The sequence below is a fragment of the Mixophyes fleayi genome, chromosome 3 (assembly GCF_038048845.1).
Source record: "Mixophyes fleayi isolate aMixFle1 chromosome 3, aMixFle1.hap1, whole genome shotgun sequence".
In the NCBI taxonomy this organism is placed as follows: Eukaryota; Metazoa; Chordata; class Amphibia; order Anura; family Limnodynastidae; genus Mixophyes; species Mixophyes fleayi.
The window spans coordinates 70,920,610-70,943,367 of record NC_134404.1 but is presented as its reverse complement, the minus strand read 5'-3'; the positions used below and the strand labels follow the sequence as shown (position 1 = coordinate 70,943,367).

Here is a 22,758-nt window from a genome sequence, read left to right as displayed (position 1 = left end):
CTACCAATTTGTTCATTAGAAATGCTAATGGACTTAGCATGGAGGATTCTCATTCAGTATATAAATGATGTAATCTTCCCCTAGTTTTTGTTTCCCAGTAGCACTATCCATGATGCTAGTGTGAAAGAAGATGTAAATTTCAGTCTAGTCTCAATAGTTGCCAGTGAACTAGCCAAGCACTCTCACATTATTCAATGCAGACAATGGTATGTTTTGGAGCATGCCTAGTAGACATTCCCCCAGCCTGTAAACTGTGAACAAACCTGTTTGTACTGTCATACAGTGCAGCACTGCACAGATAAACCCTAATTGTTATTCAGCTCCTTAGCATAAGCTTCTGGCATAGCTCACAGTTTTCGCTGGTGCTAAGACTGTCTAAAATAGCAACAAGAATGCATGCAACCTAAGACCCAGCAGGGGGAAGAGAATTATTGTGCCCTTCAATCTGGGTTTTGAGTACGGGACAGTTTTATAAAGTTTCAGAAATGTTCAGCGTTATGTACTTTCTTCGGAGCTTCTTCAAGGTAAGCCATAATCAGTTCTCATAGCTATGTAAAGAATGTTTCTCCCCAACAAACGAATGTCAAGGCTCTCTGATGGAATGCAGAAAACCTTTTCCTGGGATTAATGCTTAATAATTGGTAAACCTATTGACTAGCGTATTTTACTTTCTGGCTTTATTGTGTATGTTATATATAAAACTAAATATTTTTTGTTATTGTGTTTACAATGAAAGAAAATCTGAATATCACATATATATCTTAGTGTATTATCTTGTTTTCAGATGACTGCATTGATAACCGAGTTTTAAGAGAAATCATGGGGTTACATTCTGAGTTTGTGTCTGGTGTATGTAACATGTGCAGAACACAAACATGCCTCTGGCACTACCACTGTCAAACACCTTCAGATGTAATTATGGATATTTAGGGAGGGGTTGAAGGGCAACAATTTGTAGGTTTAATTTAAGCTTAGATCCAAAAATAGTTTGCTATTTTATTGCACATAGAATTAAAGGGAGGTTGATATACATGGAATGGATTCTCAGTACAGGTGTGGGACTTGGGAACGTATACCAGTGCAATATTATAAGATCATTTGCAGATATTCCTAGGAGAACTGTAAGATCATTTCGAAGATTGCACAAATACATGGAATTCTCCAGTGAAGGCAATAGGGTTTGCACATTTTCTATTACTATTCATCAGCAAGGCAGCATACTTACATGTTATACACCAAGGAAGTAATGCTGCCGTAGAAAAGATTATCTTGGAGCGATTGGCAACTGAGTAAGGGTCCAAGCTGAGGCATCTAAATTTGTTTCCTGGGATACACAACTGTTGGTGCCTACTTACCTTCCAGCTGGTGATATGCAGAATTCCATGCTGTAGTTACAAGATAATCATGCATTGTTTTCACGAGAACCCCATGACTAGTGCATGACCGGCACTTTCTGGTAGTGACTTATTCATAGATGTGCCAATCACTAGTGACCAGCACACCTTGGCGGGGCTGTTATGCACACTAAATGGACTAATTAATATTAAAAAAATGTATTTTTGTTAGAAAAAGTTATATGGGGCATCTAACTAAAATTATCAAACCTATGAAAATGTACAGCACAGTGGTTTATTAAAACCCATGATTGATGAATCCAAATAGTAACATAGCCAAGACAATATACAATTATTGTGTTAATGTTAAGTCCCTGATGTAACATGTATTCACTTTTAATTAACTGAATAATGAACAGTAAATGCATTGTGATTCATAAATTATTGTCAGTGTTTCTATACTGGACTTTCTAAGTCATTGCTGATCATCACTTGTAATAACAATGTATATGTGTTTAATTCCATTTATGAGAACTATACAAGTCCAGAGTAAAACATCACAAAATCGTTAGGCCTCTGTAAACAAAGAAGTCATATGAGTCTGGAAATTCTAATAATAGGGTTGTTACTGGCTGCAGCATGGGTGCCTTTTACAGAACAAAAGTAACTTGTGATCCTCCAGCTATTGTAGAACTACAGCTCCCAGCATGCTCCACGGTATATTGTGTTTTGGATTGTGATTGGTTCCTCAAACAACTTCATAATATGAGTGTCTATAATGCATGAACCATTGCGATGACACACATACAAGCAAGAGCTGCATCTATACAAATACCTTCCTAATGGCAACCTGTTGCTTATGTCCCATATTGTTCCATTATTTTTGGACTATTTGGTTTTAAAACTAAAATCTTTCATATAGAATATTTTTAGGCTGAAAGTTCTTAGGTTCATTTGACCAAGGTCAAAGCACCTTATTGTTATCATTCGTCATCTCAGATTCGTCCATGTGTTATCAGATTTTGGGGATAAAACGACCTGTAGCCAGGCAGATTACTGGAATGTCCAGAACAGCACAGAGCATTTTAGGAGATGATTGTGCTGATCTTGTGGGATTCCGTTAACTGTCCAGCATTGTGTGATTGTAGTGATATAAATGTTACAGGGACATTGTCATGATGTGGGGAGTGGAATGGATGCAAGTGGAGAACACAGACTAAGCAATGTATTTGTCAAAGAGCGAAATGCCCTCTAACCAGCAAAAACGGGAGTATTTGCCAGAGATAGTGTTTTTTTAGCTTCAGCCTATACATCTAAGGGGTTACCGCTGGTGAAGCCTAGTTATTGAGTAATGTGGCAGTATTTATACCCTGTGCTCAAAGTGGAAATATAGAAATGGCCGTATGGAAAATATGAGTGAATGGAATATAATAGTGTAAAATTAAAGCATTAAGAGAATTAGTGCATACCACCATTTACCAACCCTCTTCAACTGCTGCTTGTACCACCGTGATACCTGTTCTGTTATCACCAAAGGGGAGGTAGATATGATCGAACTTTTATATACTATCTAATATATATATATACAGGGTGATTCAAAAGTCGCAGTACACCCTTTTATTTCAAAAACTCTACAGGAAATTGGGAAACCTGAATACTCCAGTAAGGTATGGGTGACGTGGTCTATCTTTTACGGTATGTACCAAACATGGGCGCCATCTTGAAATCGGCCAATCGGCCCAATTCCTGTAGAGTTTTTGAAATAAAAGGGTGTACTGCGACTTTTGAATCACCCTGTATATATATATATATATATATATATATATATATATATATATATTGTATATATATATATATATATATATATATATATATATATATATGTATATATAAATATATACATATATATATATATACACATATATATATATATATATATATATATATATATATATATATATATATATATATAATTTATTTTTTTTTATGTTTTGGATTGTTAAAACAAGGGAACTTGAAGCTCAAACCAAAATTCCAGTACCACAAATTCACTAGTCCCTCAAGCCTGCCCAGTGTTGCTAAATGGGGTCTTCACAGCAAGCCTTATCACTCTAGATATTTTTCACCATGGAAGCTGAGTATCTCTAACCTGCCATGAGGATAAAAAATATAAATCACAGCTATAAGTCATTTCCTAAGAATTGTATAGTGCAGGGAGCGGGATGTGTGTGTGTATTAGTGGATTTAGATTGTAAGCTCCAATGGGGCAGGGACTGATGTGAATGAGATCTCTGTACAGTGCTGCAGAATTAGTGGTGCTATATAAATACATAGATGATGATGATGATGTCACAACAGTATACAGTACTGATGTGAGGTTTCTGCCAGACTGATTGTGATTGCAGGTAGATTGTCACAGGCCCTCTTTCATACATCCGTGTGCTGCATTTGTCAAGCAAACTGAAGCAAGGTGTGACTTTATGGCTGGAGCAGAGATCACATATTGTGCCACTTCCAAATTATCCTCTACACAAGAGGTGCTCAACTCCCATCCTCAAGAACTACTAACAGGTCATGTTTTCAGGATTTCCATCTGTAGAAACAGGTGGGATAATACTGACCCAGCCAAATAGATTAACTCACTATGGGGCATATTTAACAAATAATGATAGTGCACTGTCGTGCACTTACCGTGAAATTAAGGTCTCTCTGTGTGTCCCGCGTATTTAAGAAGGGTGCATTGTAGCAGATATCATGGATATCTGCTGCTTTGCACTCCTTTTCGTTTTTTAAAAGCAGTCACCATTCTACAGTATGGTGACTGCTCCCAACCGCAATTTAACAAGTTCCGAAAAAAAGTTTTATTCGGTAACTTGTCATGATAATGAACGCCAGCTGAAGCTCTTAATTTTATAACAGCTTCCATCATGTAAATTATTATGTACTGTAGGTTTAGTTGAATAGCCTCCTGGAATGCCCGGGAGACTCACAAATTTTTGGGAGCTCTCCCTGACTCCCAGAGAGCAATCTCCCGAATAATGCCCACTTCATAGGTGAAGTGGGTGGGACGTAGAGCTAATCTCGTCATCTTGGCCCTATTGTATTTCAGGGGGCATAATGTTGTGATTAGCATGGTCACAACCCCAATACACGGCCAACTTGGGAGATCTCCCGGAGGGGTGATTTGTAATAAAAGACAGTCCCGTTGTCCCCTCACTATCATGACTGATTTAAGTGGTCCTAAAGGCAGGGCTTTGTAGTTACATTTGCATCTCCTCTATGCTCATGTCTTCAATAGTAGGCGCAGCATACATATATATATATATATATATATACACATATATATATATATATATATATATATATATATAATTTATTTTTTTTCTATGTTTTGGATTGTTAAAACAAGGGAACTTGAAGCTCAAACCAAAATTCCAGTACCACAAATTCACTAGTCCCTCAAGCCTGCCCAGTGTTGCTAAATGGGGTCTTCACAGCAAGCCTTATCACTCTAGATATTTTTCACCATGGAAGCTGAGTATCTCTAACCTGCCATGAGGATAAAAAATATAAATCACAGCTATAAGTCATTTCCTAAGAATTGTATAGTGCAGGGAGCGGGATGTGTGTGTGTATTAGTGGATTTAGTTTGTAAGCTCCAATGGGGCAGGGACTGATGTGAATGAGATCTCTGTACAGTGCTGCAGAATTAGTGGTGCTATATAAATACATAGATGATGATGATGATGTCACAACAGTATACAGTACTGATGTGAGGTTTCTGCCAGACTGATTGTGATTGCAGGTAGATTGTTACAGGCCCTCTTTCATACATCCGTGTGCTGCATTTGTCAAGCAAACTGAAGCAAGGTGTGACTTTATGGCTGGAGCAGAGATCACATATTGTGCCACTTCCAAATTATCCTCTACACAAGAGGTGCTCAACTCCCATCCTCAAGAACTACTAACAGGTCATGTTTTCAGGATTTCCATCTGTAGAAACAGGTGGGATAATACTGACCCAGCCAAATAGATTAACTCACTATGGGGCATATTTAACAAATAATGATAGTGCACTGTCGTGCACTTACCGTGAAATTAAGGTCTCTCTGTGTGTCCCGCGTATTTAAGAAGGGTGCATTGTAGCAGATATCATGGATATCTGCTGCTTTGCACTCCTTTTCGTTTTTTAAAAGCAGTCACCATTCTACAGTATGGTGACTGCTCCCAACCGCAATTTAACAAGTTCCGAAAAAAAGTTTTATTCGGTAACTTGTCATGATAATGAACGCCAGCTGAAGCTCTTAATTTTATAACAGCTTCCATCATGTAAATTATTATGTACTGTAGGTTTAGTTGAATAGCCTCCTGGAATGCCCGGGAGACTCACAAATTTTTGGGAGCTCTCCCTGACTCCCAGAGAGCAATCTCCCGAATCCTGCCCACTTCATAGGTGAAGTGGGTGGGACGTAGAGCTAATCTCGTCATCTTGGCCCTATTGTATTTCAGGGGGCATAATGTTGTGATTAGCATGGTCACAACCCCAATACACGGCCAACTTGGGAGATCTCCCGGAGGGGTGATTTGTGAATGCTCCGCTGACATTGATTGGGGCTTTCTTTGTCGCACATTCATTTATTATGCTTTTGTGTGCGTGTTTAAGCTATTTTTGGTTCACATACTCGAGATAGGGACATGTTTATCCTGTATTAGAGGTTTTTGATGTCTTATTAATGCCTAATAATGAATACATAGTTTGCAAACAAAACAAATGGTTATACACATGAGTGTAATTGTATGGGATGTATGCCTTGGCATAAACCGGATACATATGCTGCTGGGACAATCCTGCATTTATCTTGCAATTGGTGCAGTTATGTATATGACCACAATTGTGGCTGTTTTTGTACCTTCCCAACCTAGCTAACACTTCCTTTATTGTGTGGCTTTATCATACAAGGGCTGAACAGCCACTGAACACCCTCATTTCTAGGCCCCGTATCTGCTGCCTTTCCTGCAATGATAGTAGTCCTGGCACTGGGCACTTACAGGAGTGTAAAGCATTTCTATTTGTCCAAAAGTGGTTAACTGTCCTCCTGGTGTATTCATAGGTTCACACTCGCATCTCAGTATCTGGAAGTACATCTGAAAGATCATGCTGCGCCTACTATTGAAGACATGAGCATAGAGGAGATGCAAATGTAACTACAAAGCCCTGCCTTTAGGACCACTTAAATCAGTCATGATAGTGAGGGGACAACGGGACTGTCTTTATTACATGGATTATTTATGTGTGTTCATTTTTTCATCACATTGGTCAAAATGTACCTAGAATTGCTCTAGCATACCTCCCAATTGCGTCTCACAAGTGAGTATTTCTGAATGGATCAGGCTGGGTTTGAGCTGATTTCACGAGTCTAAATGTTGGGAGTTATGCCTTGAGTACCCATATATTTCCATTCCATCCATTAGCAGGAAGAAAATTATTTTTCATCTCAATAAAACAAGGAACACCCCCAATGCGCTTTCTGTCCCCATAGAGAACTATGAGGACAGAGGTATTGATCGTCACTGTAGTGAACTGTTATACAATTGATAAATTGCTCCTATGCTTAATTTTGCAAAAATTCTGCGGAAAGTGTTATTTTCACAGGATTTAAGGCAGTAGTCTATTATTGACAAAAGGGTGGTCTAGATTGGGTCACCCTTTAATGGAGTAAATCCCTGGTCACATCACAATAACATTGTTGGGTTTCCATAGCAACACCAATGTGGAAGTTGTGGAAGTTACACTTCCACATAAGGGATTCTTCAAATAATTGTATTGGTACTTTGTTGCCCCCTGACCCCCCCTCCCCCTCCTTCACTTTCTTTCTGTAATTTTCCTGGTTAACATTCTAAAATCAAGCATCAAAACTGTTTGATTATTTGAGATATGTTTAAGGCCCTTCTGTGGCTATCCATTACTTTTAAATATTGTATATTGTACTTTTGCTTCTGTTCTATTAGTTCACCCTTGATGTCTGAAAACTTGAAATCCCTACTGTTTTAAATTGAATATGAGATATATATATATATAGATAAATAGATAGATAGATATATAGTGGCAATTGGGATACTTTGCCACCTTCTACTAGAGGAAAGAGTCAGCCTAATGTTGCAGAGAGGGTTAAATCTGCACACACACGTGGAGCACCTGGTCTAATCAATTAAGGAGTCAGCCAGAGCAAGGCCTGACTGGAAGCTTAAAAAGCTGGGTTTGATCTGTGTGTGGGAGACTGGTGCTAAAAAGTGGCCAGTGACTAGTTAGGGACCTAACTGTTATAGCCAGTGTTTAGGGCTAATGGATTATGTTTATTGCTGTGAAAGTTTCATTTTCTTTGCTGCAGACACTGCCAAGACTGTTGATCCATCCTGACAAGTAAAATAAACGTCAAAGTGCTTCAGAAAACCTGTGTGAGGTGCCAACTATTTGCACACTTTACACAATATATATATATAAATTATTTTTCACAAAGTCTGCTGCCTCAGTTTTTATGATCGCAATTTGCATATACTCCAGAATGTCATGAAGAGTGATCAGATGAATTGCAATTAATTTCAAAGTCCCTCTTTGCCATGACAATGACCTTTATACCAAAAATAGCATTTCCACTGTGTTTCAGCACTGCCACAAAAGGACCAACTGACATCGAGTCAGTGATTCTCTTGCTAACACAGGTGGGAGTGTTTACAAGGACAAGGCTGGAGATCACTCTGTCATGCTGATTGAGTTAGAGTAACAGACTGTAAGCTTTAAAAGGAGGGTGGTGCTTGAAATCATTGTTCTTCCTCTGTTAGCCATGGTTATCTGCAAGGAAACACGTGCAGTCATCATTGCTTTGCACAAAATGGGCTTCACAGGCAAGGATATTGCTACTAGTAAGATTGCACCTAAATCAACCATTTATTGGATCATCAAGAACTTCAAGGAGAGATGTTTAACAGTTGTGAAAAAGGACACTCAAGAATGTCCAGCAAGCACCAGGACCATCTCCTAAAGTTGATTCAGCTGCGGGATCGTGGCACCCCCAGTGCATCTGTACGCACAGTGAGGCAAAGACTTTTGGAGGATGGCCTGGTGTCAAGAAGGCCAGCAAAGAAGCCACTTTTCTTCAGAAAAAAACATCAGTGACAGACTGATATTCTGCAAAAGGTACAGGGATTGGACTGCTGAGGACTGGGGAAAAGTAATTTTCTCTGATGAATCCTCTTTCAGATTGTTCTGGAAAAACACTTGCCCGGAGAAGGAAAGATGAGCAATACCATCAGTCCTATGTCATGTGTGGGGTTGCTTCTCAGCCAAAATTGTGAGTGGGCTTACTCACAATTTTGCATAAGAACACAGCCATGAATAAAGAATGGTACTAAAATCATCCTTCAAGAGCAACTTCTCCCAAGCATCCAACAACAGTTTGGTGATGAACAATGCCTTTTCCAGCATGAAGGAGCACCTTGCCATAAGGCAAAAGTGAACTAAGTGGCTCGATGATTAAAACATCAAAATTTTGGGTCCATGGCCAGGAAACTCCCCAGACCTTAATCTCATTGAGAACTGGTCGTTAATCCTCAATAGGTTGTCAGACAAACAAAAATCCACAAATTCTGACAAACTCCAATCATTGATTAGGCAAGAATGGGCGGCCATCAGTCAGTGTGTGGCCCAGAAGTTGATTGACAGCATGCTAGGGCGAATTGCAGAGGTCTTCAAAAAGAAGGGTCAGCACTGCTAATATTGACTCTTTGCATAAACTTAATGTAATTGTCAATAAGAGCCTTTGAGACTTATGAAATGCTTGTAATTTTACTTCAGTATACCATAGCAACATCTGACAAAGGTCTACAAACACTGAAGCAGCAAACTTTGTGAAAAACAATACTTGTGCCATTCTCAAAACTTTATATGACTGTGTGTGTGTGTGTGTGTGTGTGTGTGTGTGTGTGTCTGTGTGAATGTATGTGTATATATATATATATATATATATATATATATATATATATACATATATTATTATTATTATTATTAATTTTTATTTATAGGGCGCCACAAAGTATCCGTAGCGCCGTACAAGGACAAACAATGGCACAGTACAAGGTGAAACAGCACAGTACAAGTAACAGTAAGCACTATAACTCTGGGGGCTCAGGCACAGCATGAAAGAGAGGGAGGGAGGGGAAAAGTGAGTATAGGCAGGTAACTATGGCCCAAGAGGGTGGGCATGGATGACAGGTTGAGAGTCACTGAGGGGAGCGGAGAGAAGCGAGAGGAGACAGAGGGCAGAGGGACTGAGAGGAGGTGAGCTGAGTAGCTGGAGAGCGCAGTTAAAAGTGATGGAAACAGAAGGTAGGAGAGTCCTGCTCAAAGGAGTGAACAATCTAAAGGGAGGGGAAGACAGACAGACACATGGATGAGACGGAGAGACGGGAGAAGGGGGAGAAGGGAAGAAGGGATGAGAAAGAGAGGTAGCCGACCGGTGGGAGTTTAGGCATGAGACTGGACTCCATATATGGACTCCATATATATATATATATATATATATATATATGTTTAATGAATGTTTGATAAATAATCACCAATTGTTTCTGCACATTCTGCATTATTACTATGCATACCACATGACCTGCAAGTGTTCTCATGATTCTAGTGACAGCTGATATCTCTTCCCATAGTTCACAGGTATTTGCCATTCAGGAAGCTATATTGTAAAATTACAGTGTATACTGCTTGATTTATATAAAATGAGAGAGAGGAGAGGGCATAAAACTGGAGACATTTTAGCAGTTACAAATAGTAAACAGTTGTGAGGAAAGAAACTGTCAGTAATTCCTGCTGTACCATACAAAAAACTAATTTACTGGTAGATAAAAAATACAACATCTTAATAACCAGCCAAAATTAAAGATGTATAATTCATAATAAATTTGCTTTGCTGGGATTTGCACAAATTCAGAAATCTGTGAATCTCCACAATTCCCATTTTTGTACTTCTACTTCTACCAGCACATTACTCCCCTTCGCTGGATCTAATGCTGATTCTCCTCTCACACTTCTTGACAGCCATCTTGCAATCTTTGTAGGATAAGCAGGCAGCAAAGCAAGTAAGAGCTAGGGAGGGTGATTGAAGGTTATTTTTAAGTGTTTTTAGTGTTTCTTTTAGCTAGATTTACGTTATATTTATTTAGATAAGTGTGATTTTTGCTGTTTTAGTAAGTTTAGTAATTAACTTAATTAACTTATTTGTTAAGGGTTTTTTGCATTAGTTCTTTTTTCATGTGTGTGGGTTTTTTTTTTCTGAGAATGAGGTGGAGGCTGAATTAAGCTTCCTTGATCTTTGGCCAGATCCAACCTCAGCTCCTGTTAGCCATGACTGGAGAGAAGCAGCAACAGTGGCTGCAGATGCTACTCATGCTAAGGAATCATACAGAGATACCGCCGAAGATTTATGTTTAACATTCGGAACAGCGCACACGAGGAGTGGGCACTGGGTCACCCCAGACTTCTTCCCCTTACCTAAAAACACCTCTTAAATGCTGCACACACTTGCCACTGGCATGAGCAGAACTGAAGAGCTATCACTTAGATGAACAACTGTCTCTGAATCTAGACAAAAAGCTTGATATGCTGCATGATGGGACAGTCCCATCAAAGAACCCCATCTAAATTGAGAGCTATGAGGTATGCGTTCTGGCAGTACTAGTCCGACTGGGACCACTTTATCAAAGAACACCTCCCTTCTCACTGCTGGGCCAGCTAACACTCCAGCAGAATAGTAGCATACTAGAAATGGTAGCTTCTACACAGTAAGATACAGTGGTAGAGAAGGTGCTGTTTTAGAGGTATTCTTTTGTATAAGGGACTATGTAATGTAATAAAAAACTTTACACACACTAAGGGCATGATTCAGTAAGGAAAGTTATGCAAAAGTAAGCAAGTAAGGCAAAACCATGTTGCATTGTAGGGGGAGGTAAATTTAAAATGTGATGGCAGATTTCTATTTGGCGTAGGGCATGTCCTAGATCAACTTTAAATTTCAGTGTACAAATAAGTATTTGTGTGCTACATGAAAAAATAGACAGTATTTTCCTTATGTGCAAAACTCGAGTTTTGCATAAACTCAAGTGCACCCCTTGCATTGCAGCATGGTTTTGTCCAGAAAATTTGAGTAAGAAAACTTACTTATTTTTTGCTTAACTTTCTTTGATGAATGAGGCCCTAAATAAAAAAAAACTTTATTTAGTAAAGACAGCTCCTATATTCCCTTACCCTCTTGAATTATCAGAGCCATAAATGAGGTTAAATCAAGCAATATTTTAGAAGTAAATGGAAAAACATTTTGTTCATTTAAAGGGGTGGTATTAAAATGGTGGGGGGGGGGTTCAACTTTGAGGAGACATTTACACTTCTGCACAATGCACCTCTGGATATCTTACCGCCTCTCTGCTCACCAAAGCAGTTTAATAGTTCGTGGCGGCATGTCAAGCATGTCCAGAGAGTAGGCGTGCAGTTGGGGAACCAGATGCATTGGTCCAAAACCAAGGATTTGCTGTGCATATAATGTGTACTCTGTACATATTCTCTACAGTATGTTCTTGTTCCTTGTAGGTTTGTTATCTCTGTCATGAACGGGTGTCGTGTGGTAAATGATATCCAAAGAAGAACACATGCACATTGCTCACCCTGAGCTGAGCAGACAAAGCTCTGATTGAGCCCATTCAGCCACATGCATATTCGTGTTTCGATCATAGTGCTGAAGTGTCTTCCTCTGCACACCCAGGAAAATATTACATGAGGGACCTTCTTGCATATTTACAGACACTGTTTAGGCCAATTTCCTTTCCTTTGACCCTTCCCCCATATCTTGCCCCTGACCATCTGTGTTGGACTGTCAGCTTGATTTCAGTACCAGGCAATACTAACAATGTGGTTTTTGGAGAGGTAAAACGTGTAGATTTGCTAAGGGATGGGTCTAGAGACTTATCAGATACCTGTCAACCAATTGTACAATAAGTTGGATTTCAACTGATCCCATAGCGTTATGTATTTAATAATTTGTCTTGAGAGGTAAAAATAATTTTAGATTAGGTGTTATTACTTGTAAAGTCTTCCAACAGCAGCTGCAGGGTGTAATTGTGCTTTTGTGCAGGAAGTAACCTCCTAAAATAAAAGTTTCTCTGATAAATAACCCTTACTACAAGTTTAATAATAACAACAAATAAACAGCAATAAACAATCTGGGACCCTCTCAAGGGAAAACATATATATATATATATATATATATATATATATATATAAATCTGATGTACTGTAAGTAGAGGAGTATGTTCCAATCATTTATTTCCATCTTTGTTGTTTACTTATTAGTAAGGGAGCCACAATACTGCACAGTCCCGGGGAATGGGGAATATAAACCATACATAAAGGACAGGGAGATATAATGTTGATGAAGAGGAACAGGCATGAAAACAAAGAGTAGGAAGGATTCTGGCTGTGAGACCTCACAATCTACAATATTTTTTAAACACTTTTCAAATAAAACTGTTATTACATAGAACCATGTGGTGCCCACATAACACTTTTACTTTAAATACATTGTACAAAGTGCTACATTGCAATGAGTATTTACCGTCATTGTGGTTATCTTCAGCTGCTTTAGTGAGGCAGCTCCCGTGGATGTGAGATGCGGACTCCAGAGGTTAGTATGAGCCATAGGAGGAACTGGGGGCACAACTATGAGGCATATGAGGAACTGGGGGCACAACTATGAGGCATATGAGGAACTGGGGGCACAACTATGAGGCATATGAGGAACTGGGGACACAGCTATGAGGCTTAACATGAATTGGGGGCACAACTATGTGGAATAAAACTTGGGGGCACAGGTTTGAGGCATAATATGATCTGGGGCACTACTATGTGTCATAATATTAAATAGGAGCACAACTATTGTGTGGCATATTATGAATGTTTATTTGTAGGTCCCATTACTATTAATATTATAATGATATTAGCGTGCTAAAATAATAAATAAATAATTAAATAATATATAAATCTATATATACACAGTGTTCAAAGAGGATATTTAGTAATTTTTACAATTAAAACAGTAAAGAAGTCGTGTATGGCATACCACTGCATACAAGCATATATATAAACATATACACACACACATATATATATATATATATATATATATATATATATATATATGTTTGTGTGTACAACTGGCACTCCTGGGCTTGAAAAGATTTTTGCCGGCGCACTGATAGAAAAAGTTTACCGACCCCTGCTATAATATAACACAACCTAGTTGTTGCTTTGCTCACGCAGTATCTCATGCATTGTACAATTCCATTTAGTTGAAAGACCATGATGGTGATGCGGATGGAGATGATGATGGTGCTTGTTAAGGACTGGTAGCTTTTTCTTTTCCTAGAGGCTCACACTAACTAACTAACTCAACCACATATCTGTTGTGGCATGAAGTATGAAGTACTAACAGATTTACAGAGTGACTGCTATGTGTTGGTAACAATATTGGCATATGAAATTTTCCTGTGGAATTATTACAATGACGACTGAGAACTTGCACTTCAGAATTGTCATGAGGTGTAATTTCAGTCCCTTAATGATCATCTCTATCAGCAAGGACATCAATGCTAGAAGTATAATTATCATTAACACTGTTATAACTGTCCTCTGGATTGTCAGGTCCAGCCTTTTTCTCCCAATGGAGTTAAAGATGTCTTTCTATATGTGGAATCAGGGCTGATGTTCCAAGCCTTAGTCCCTTGCGATACTGACTGTCCCCACACTATGCATTTGGCCACTGACATTGTTATCGCAAAAAAAATGTCCAAATGGACGATTGTTGCCTTGTACTGGTGGATGACATTTTAGATGATGTTGGGCTGTAGATAATGGAGAACTAGCAACCATCATGGTCTAGTATGGAATTATTGGTTATATTCACTGCATGATAAAGAATTTTTTCTTCCACAATATGATTCTTTTTTGGAAGGTTTTGTGCTTCCCCATTTTATTATGGTTATATGCTTTCTGTATCTATTTGTTTCCTCTTCAGCATCACTGTTTGACTCAACTTCTCACCAATTTTCTGAAAATTGGTTTACTTATTTCATTTCATGTTGTAAGATATGTTATCCAACATCTACAAACGTATATATTGCTTTGTTTTGTGTGCAACTGACAAATGTTTGGCACACATTATTATTATTATCATCATTTATTTGTTAGGCGCCACAAGGTATCCGCAGCGCCGCACACAGTACTAACAGTAGACTATACAGGGTGAAACCATACAGAACAATGAACAAAAAGTACCAATACTTCAGTAACTCCAGCTAGTCATATACAGTAAAGACGGAGCGGAAGAACAGGTATGGAGACAAGAGGGGAGGGGGCCCTGCTTATACGAGCTTACATCCTAAGGGAGGGTAAACAGACCAGGCACAAGAGGAGCCAGTTGAGGCAAGAGGAGAGAGGAGAGGACGAGCAAAGCGAGGAGATGGGGGTTAAGTAGATGGTTGGTAGGCTTGGAGGAAGAGGTGAGTTTTGAGTGCACGTTTGAAGGAGCACAGAGTAGGAGAGAGACGGATGGAACGAGGGAGGTCGTTCCAGAGAAGGGGGGCTGCACGGGAAAAGTCTTGGATTCTGGAGTGGGAAGAGGTGATAAGGGTGGAGGAGAGGCGGCGGTCGTTGGCCGAGCGCAGGGAGCAGGCAGGAGTGTGAATGGATAGGAGGTTAGAGATATAAGGGGCAGTAGAGTCGGAGAGAGCCTTGTAAGTGGTGGTGAGGAGTTTGAAAAGGTTTTTGTAGGGGAAGAGGAGCCAGTGTAAGGCTAGGCAGAGAGGGGAGGCAGAGGAGGAGCGGCGTGAGAGGAAGATGAGTCTTGCGGCTGCATTGAGTTTAGAGCGGAGGGGGGGAGACGGGAGTGGGGGAGGCCAGTGAGGAGAAGGTTACAATAATCAAGGCGGGAGATGATGAGTGCGTGGATGATAGTTTTGGTGGCATCCTGAGAGAGAAAAGGACATATGCGGGCGATGTTGCGTAGTTGGAAGCGACAGGCTTGGGCAAGGGAATGAATGTGGGGGGCAAAAGAGAGAGAGGAGTCGAGGGTGACACCCAGGCAGCGAAGTTGGGTGACAGAGGAGATGGTGGTGTTGTTGACGACAATAGAGAGGTCATCGTGGGAGGGGAGCCTGGGGGGAGGAAAGACAATGAGTTCAGTTTTAGAGATATTGTGTCACGGGCACTAGGAGTCTTTACCCAGGGATCACCAGGTGATAGGCTTACCAGAGCAGTATAGGTGGTAATATGGTACTCTGGTAGCAGGGTGATCACGGAACAGGAAATAGCAGATGATGGAGATGCTCAGCAAAGTCTATGACTAGCAGCACTGGTAATATGGATGTAGTAATACACGAGGAACTGTATGGACAAAGGACAAGTGAAGGTAGTCAGTGGTCTGCGGTAGCAAGTTGTACCACTGCTATAGTGAGGAGGAATGTCCAACAGAAACGAGGAGGTGATGAGAGTCAGCGGTCTGCGGATAGCAAGTTGTACCGCTGTCTGAGTGAAGGAATGGAATCCAAGTGGAGGTATCCGGGGAGTCAGTGGTCTGCGTTAGCAAGTTGTACCACTGGTATGTGAGAGGATACTGGAACAGGTGACACAGGAAACAGGGGTCAGTGGTCTGCCTCTAGCAAGTTGTACCACTGAATATATATGTGAGGAGGAGCACGGGGAGAGACTGCAATACAGGGGATACACGGGCACCTTAAACTTGATCCACAATAACATGCACAATATATAAATGACTGAACAGCACTGCAATAATAGAAAGTCACTTGAGGTAATCCGGCACAAGATAACACAGTCAATGATGGCAATAGTCTCAGCGGATAGCAAACTCCAGAGGAGAACAAACACAGTCCAGCAAGATATGCAATACACCAGCACAGTCAATGAGAAGTATGCATACCGTGGTTCAGAAGCAGGCTGTCAGACAGGAGTGCAGAGATACCTGAACGGCTGGAGGCCGGCAGGATGCGAAGTCCCTGGAGGGGTGAAGCAGTAGTCAAGTAGGTGCAGCGCACAGGTAGGTAGACCAGCAGGGGAACAAATACTCAGGAAGCAGTAGTATGTAGAACTGGACTCCTGGAGGACCCTGAAGAGTAGCGATGGTCTAGATGAGATGAAAGTAGTGAGGCGCAGATCCGATGCAGACTGGCGAGTAGAGACCAGCGGGAACACGGGAAAGCACGGAGAGCGGATCAGCTGTTGTAGGACGAGTAGAACTGAGGAGTAGCAGCAGCAGGACTCTGCAGATACACGGAGGTAGCCGATAGCAACCAGCAGGTGCAGTAGCGATGAAACACGGGAGAGCAGAGCTGAGCTGGAACTGTTGAGCACGGAGAGTAGCGGATAGGAATCAGTTGTAGCAGTCTCGAGGAAACACGGGAGAGATGAGATGAGCTGAAGACTGAAGCGCACGGAGGCAGCGGATAGGAATCAGCCAAACAGTCACGATGAAACACAGGAGGGTTGCAGTAGATTGAAGACTGTAGTGCACGGAGGCAGCGGATAGGAATCAGCTAACAGTCACGATGATACACAGCAGAGTTGAAGTGGCTTGAAGACTGTAGTGCACGGAGGCAGCGGATAGGAATCAGCTAACAGTCACGATGATATATAGCAGAGTTGAAGTGGCTTGAAGACTGTAGTGCACGGAGTGTCACGGGCACTAGGAGTCTTTACCCAGGGATCACCAGGTGATAGGCTTACCAGAGCAGTATAGGTGGTAATATGGTACTCTGGTAGCAGGGTGATCACGGAACAGGAAATAGCAGATGATGAGATGCTCAGGAAAGTCTATGACTAGCAGCACTGGCAATATGGAGGTAGTAATACACGAGGAACTGTATGGACAAAGGACACGTGAAGGTAGTCAGTGGTCTGCGGTAGCAAGTTGTACCACTGCTATAGTGAGGAGGAATGTCCAACAGAAACGAGGAGGTGATGAGAGTCAGCGGTCTGCGGATAGCAAGTTGTACCGCTGTCTGAGTGAAGGAATGGAATCCAAGTGGAGGTATCCGGGGAGTCAGTGGTCTGCGTTAGCAAGTTGTACCACTGCTATGTGAGAGGATACTGGAACAGGTGAAACTGTAAACAGGAGTCAGTGGTCTGCCACTAGCAAGTTGTACTACTGAATATATATGTGAGGAGGTGCACGGGGAGAGACTGCAACACAATATATACACGGGCACCTTGACTTTGATCCACAGTAATATGCACAATATAAATGTATAAATGACTGAACAACACTGCCAATATAGAAAGTCTCTTGAAGTAATCCGGCATGAGATAACACAGTCAATGGTGGCAGTAGAGTCAGCAGATAGTACACTCCAGAGGAGAACCAACACAGTCAATGATGGCAATAGACTCAGCGGATAGTACACTCCAGAGGAGAACCAACACAGTCCAGCAAGGTATGCAATACACAGCACAGTCAATGGGAAGTATGCATACCGTGGTTCAGGAGAAGGCAGTCAGACAGGAGTGCAGAGATACCTGAAGGGCAGGAGGCCAGCAGGATACAAGTCCCTGGATGGGTGAAGCAGGAGTCTAGCAGGTGCAGCGCACAGGTAGGTAGACCAGCAGGGAACACAGGAAGGCGTGGAGAGCGGATCAGCAGTAGATGGATGAGTAGCGCTGAGAAGTAACAGCAGCGGGTCTCTGCGGGAACACGGAGGTAACCAATAGCAACCAGCAGGTGCAGTAACGATGGGACACCGGAGCAGAGTTGAACTGGAACAGATGATCACGGAGAGTAGCGGGTAGCAATAGTGGCGGCAGACTCAAGGAAACACGGTAGAGTAGACAAGGACTGAAGACTGAAGCGCACAGAGGCAGCGGATAGGAATCAGCTAAACAGTCACGATGAAACACAGACGGGTTGCAGGTTGAAGACTGTAGTGCACGGAGGCAGCGGGTAGGAATCAGCTAGCAGTCACGATGATGAAACACAGACGAGTTGCAGGCTGGAGTCTGTAGTGCACGGAGGCAGCGGATAGGAATCAGCTCACAGTCTTGATGATGAACAGGTGAGTAGATGTGGAGAGTGGCTGAAGTGCACGGAGGCAGCGGATAGGAATCAGCTCACAGTCACACTGATATGAGATAGAGTTGAAGTGGTATAGAAGACTGTAGTGCACGGAGGCAGCGGATAGGAATCAGCTCACAGTCTTGATGATGAACTTGATGGTAGAAGTGGTATGGGAACCACAGGAGTAGAAGTGGTTTGGAAACCACAGAGGTAGAAGTGGTTTGGAAACCACAGGAATCAGCAGCGCTGAATACACGAGGAAACACAGGAACACCTTCAGAGACTCATGGGGAATGAGACTCCAAGATCAGGCAATGTGGTGATGACCACAGGTGCTTAATATAGGGAGGTTGCCTGATCTGCCAATTAAGTTAAAGGAACATACACTGGAGGTATAGAAAGGGCTGCGCATGCGCAGTCCCTCAGGATGGAGGACGGCCACGGTTCCTAAATGTCCGGGAAGAAGCACTCACAGTCCGGTGAGTGACAGTACCCCCCCTTTTAAAGGTGGGCACAGAACGCCTGGAACCGGGCTTGTCCGGATTTTTGGAATAAAACTTCTTCAGAAGGGCAGGAGCATTAAGATCTTCAGCTTTGATCCATGAACGCTCTTCAGGACCAAAGCCCTTCCAATGAACGAGGAAACGGAGGACTCCTCGCGAAATTTTTGCATCCAATACCTCAGTAATCTCGAAATCCTCCTCCTGATGAACTTGAACTGGCTGCGGTGCTGAGGAAGGAGTCGAGAAACGGTTGATGATGAGAGGTTTGAGCAAGGACACATGGAAGGCATTGGAGATCCGAAGATTCTTAGGAAGAAGAAGTTTAACACATACTGGATTGATAACTTGAATGATCCTATATGGACCAATAAAACGAGGGGCGAATTTCATAGATGGAACCTTCAAACGAATATTTTTGGTAGATAACCAGACACGATCTCCAATTTTTAGTGGTGGAATAGCCCGCCTCTTCTTATCTGCGAAAGACTTATATTTGTTAGATGTCTTCTTTAAACAGGTTTTGACCTGAGACCAGATATTTTTGAAGGTCTGACAAGCAGTCTCCACAGCAGGAACTTGGGTGGGCGGGAGGGCAGGAAATTCCGGAAAAGACGGATGGTGACCGTAGACCACAAAGAATGGAGTTTTGGATGATGACTCATGGTACATGTTGTTATGGGCGAATTCAGCCCAAGGGAGCAATTCTACCCAGTTGTCTTGGTTGGCTGAAGAGAACATCCTAATAAAAGTCTCAAGATCTTGATTGACTCGTTCCGTTTGTCCGTTAGATTGCGGATGGTAAGACGATGAGAGTGCTAATCGTATGCCCAAGGTTTTACAAAGGGCCCGCCAGAATCTGGAAACGAATTGTACTCCTCTATCTGACACAATCTCAGACGGACATCCATGGATGCGGAAGATTTCTTTAATGAAATGTTCAGCCAGAGTAGACGAGGAAGGTAAACCGGACAGAGGGACGAAATGAGCCATCTTCGAAAATCTGTCTACCACTACCCAAATAGTATTGTGATTCTTACTTGGTGGCAAATCAGTAACGAAATCCATACTAATATGGGTCCAAGGCTTGGACGGAATGGGTAGTGGTCGCAGCAACCCTACTGGAGTTCTGCGGGAGGATTTGAACTGAGAACATAAATCACAGGAAGCAATAAACTCTTTGACGTCTCTCCTCATTGAAGGCCACCAGTAACTACGAGAGAGAATCTCAAAGGTCTTATGTTCACCGGCGTGTCCAGAAAAACGAGAGGCATGGAACCACGAAAGGATTTTCTTCCTCAGAGTAGGAGGCACGAGGGTCTTCCCAAATGGTAGCATTTTGGTGGATGAAGCAGCCAGAGAAATACATTTGGGGTCTAGAATAGCATGGTTGGGAACCTCTTCTACATCAGAGGACGTCACAAAAGCTCGAGATAGAGCGTCAGCTTTCTTGTTCTTAGCAGCTGGTTTGAAGGTTATAATTAATTCAAAACGGGAAAAGAAAAGAGACCATCTTGCTTGACGAGGGTTCAAGCATTGAGCAGATTGCAAATATGACAAGTTCTTATGATCCGTGAAGATCGTCACCGGATGGCGAGCTCCTTCCAACAAGTATCTCCATTCCTCTAATGCAGCTTTGATGGCCAGCAACTCCTTGTCCCCGATAGTATAGTTTTTCTCTGCGGGCAGAAGACCCCGAGAGTAGAAGGCACAAGGATGTAATTTTTGTTGCTCCGAGCGTTGGGAGAGAATAGCTCCTAAGCCCACATTAGAGGCATCTACTTCTAGGAAGAAGGGAAGTGTCACGTCAGGTTGTCGCAGAATAGGAGCAGACGAGAAGGACTCTTTGAGGATTTGAAAGGCTTGGAGAGCCTCAGATGACCATTGCTTAGTATTAGCCCCTTTCCGAGTTAAGGCCACAATGGGAGATGCAATGGATGAGAAGTCTTGAATGAAGCGTCTATAGTAATTGGCAAAACCTACAAAACGCTGGATGGCACGAAGAGTAGTTGGCTGAGGCCAATGTAGTACAGCATTTACTTTGTCTGGATCCATCTTCAGGCCAACTCCGGAAACTATATACCCCAAGAATGGAATCTGGGGTAACTCGAATGAACATTTTTCCAATTTACAGAACAATGAGTTTTTCCGTAGTCTGGAGAGGACCTCTGCCACATGTTGGTGATGAGAAGGCAGGTCCTGTGAGAAGATCAATATGTCGTCCAGGTAGACAACGACACATACATATAATAAGTCCCGAAAGATCTCATTGATGAAACCCTGGAAAACCGCGGGGGCATTACACAGCCCGAAGGGCATTACTAAATATTCGTAATGCCCATCTCTGGTGTTAAACGCGGTCTTCCATTCGTCACCGGAACGGATTCTAATTAAATTGTAGGCACCACGAAGATCCAACTTAGTAAATATCCGAGCTCCCTTGATGCGATCAAATAGCTCAGTGATCAGCGGAATGGGATACCGATTCTTGATAGTAATGGCGTTGAGTCCACGAAAATCTATACAAGGGCGTAATGATCCATCCTTCTTTTTGACGAAGAAGAACCCAGCTCCAGCGGGAGAGGTGGAAGGTCGAATGAACCCACGCTGGAGATTCTCCTGTATGTACTCAGATGTGGCTTGAGTTTCAGGTAACGAGAGAGGATAGACCCGACCCCTGGGAGGAGTCTTGCCAGGTAGAAGGTCGATCGGACAATCCCAAGAACGATGAGGAGGAAGACGTTCAGACTGAGCTTTATCAAACACATCGGCAAATGAAGCATACTGAGGAGGGAGTCCCGGGGAGGAAGATGAGATGGAAGATTGCTGTACTTTAAGAGGAATAACTTGAGAGAGACAACGATGGTGACATTCAGGCCCCCAAGACGTAACTTGAGGGGTGCGCCAGTCAATCTGGGGAGAGTGACATTGAAGCCATGGAAGGCCTAAGACAATCGGACTTGTCGTAACAGGAAGAATTAAAAACGAAATTTCTTCATGGTGTAGTACACCAATCTGAAGGGTTACTGGAGACGTACTCTGGGTGATGAGACCATTGATGAGACGTGATCCATCTATAGCCGTCACAGTAATGGGTGTTTTTAAAGTGATCACTGGTAGGGACCATTGATTCACTAGTGATTTAGAAATGAAATTTCCTGCTGCTCCGGAATCAATCAATGCCTGTGACTCAAAGGATTTGGTAGCAAAGGAAATCGTAACATCGAAAGCGCAGACTTTAGATTTCATAGACAATGGAGAGGACTCCAGGGACCCTAACTTCACCTCTCCAGAACTAGTTAGGGCCTGGCATTTCCCGATTTCTTAGGGCAAGAACTGAGCATATGTGTGGAATCAGCACAATAGATACAGAGTCTATTCTTTACTCTTCGTTTCCTCTCTTCTAAAGATAATTTGGAACGTCCTATCTCCATGGGAATCACAGAAGGTGACACTGGACGAAATTGAGGGTTTAAACGAAGAGGTGCTTTAGCAGAAGTTGTTTTCTCAGATTCTCTTTCACGAAATCTCATGTCTACACGATGGCAAAGAGAGATCAAATCTTCTAGTGACGAAGGAAGCTCTTGGGTAGTCAGTGCATCTTTAATTTTATCGGAGAGCCCCTGCCAGAAGGCGGCAACTAATGCTTCAGTGTTCCACTGAAGTTCAGAGGCTAAGATCCTAAATTGAATGACATACTGTCCTACTGTATGGGAGCCTTGTCGCAAACGAAGAATGCTGGAAGCAGCGGAGGTC

General features: G+C 42.1%; 1 protein-coding gene across 1 annotated transcript in view; it reads left to right on the top strand.

Moving 5' to 3' along the window:
• The first annotated feature begins 398 nt into the window (after positions 1–398).
• The window catches only part of ARHGEF4 (Rho guanine nucleotide exchange factor 4), a 196,390-nt gene continuing 174,030 nt past the window's right edge, over positions 399–22,758 (top strand). The window contains exon 1 of the mRNA XM_075201702.1: positions 399–524. Coding sequence (XP_075057803.1) covers positions 486–524 — 39 coding nt within the window. The 5' untranslated portion in view covers positions 399–485. The remainder of the gene's footprint in view (positions 525–22,758) is intronic.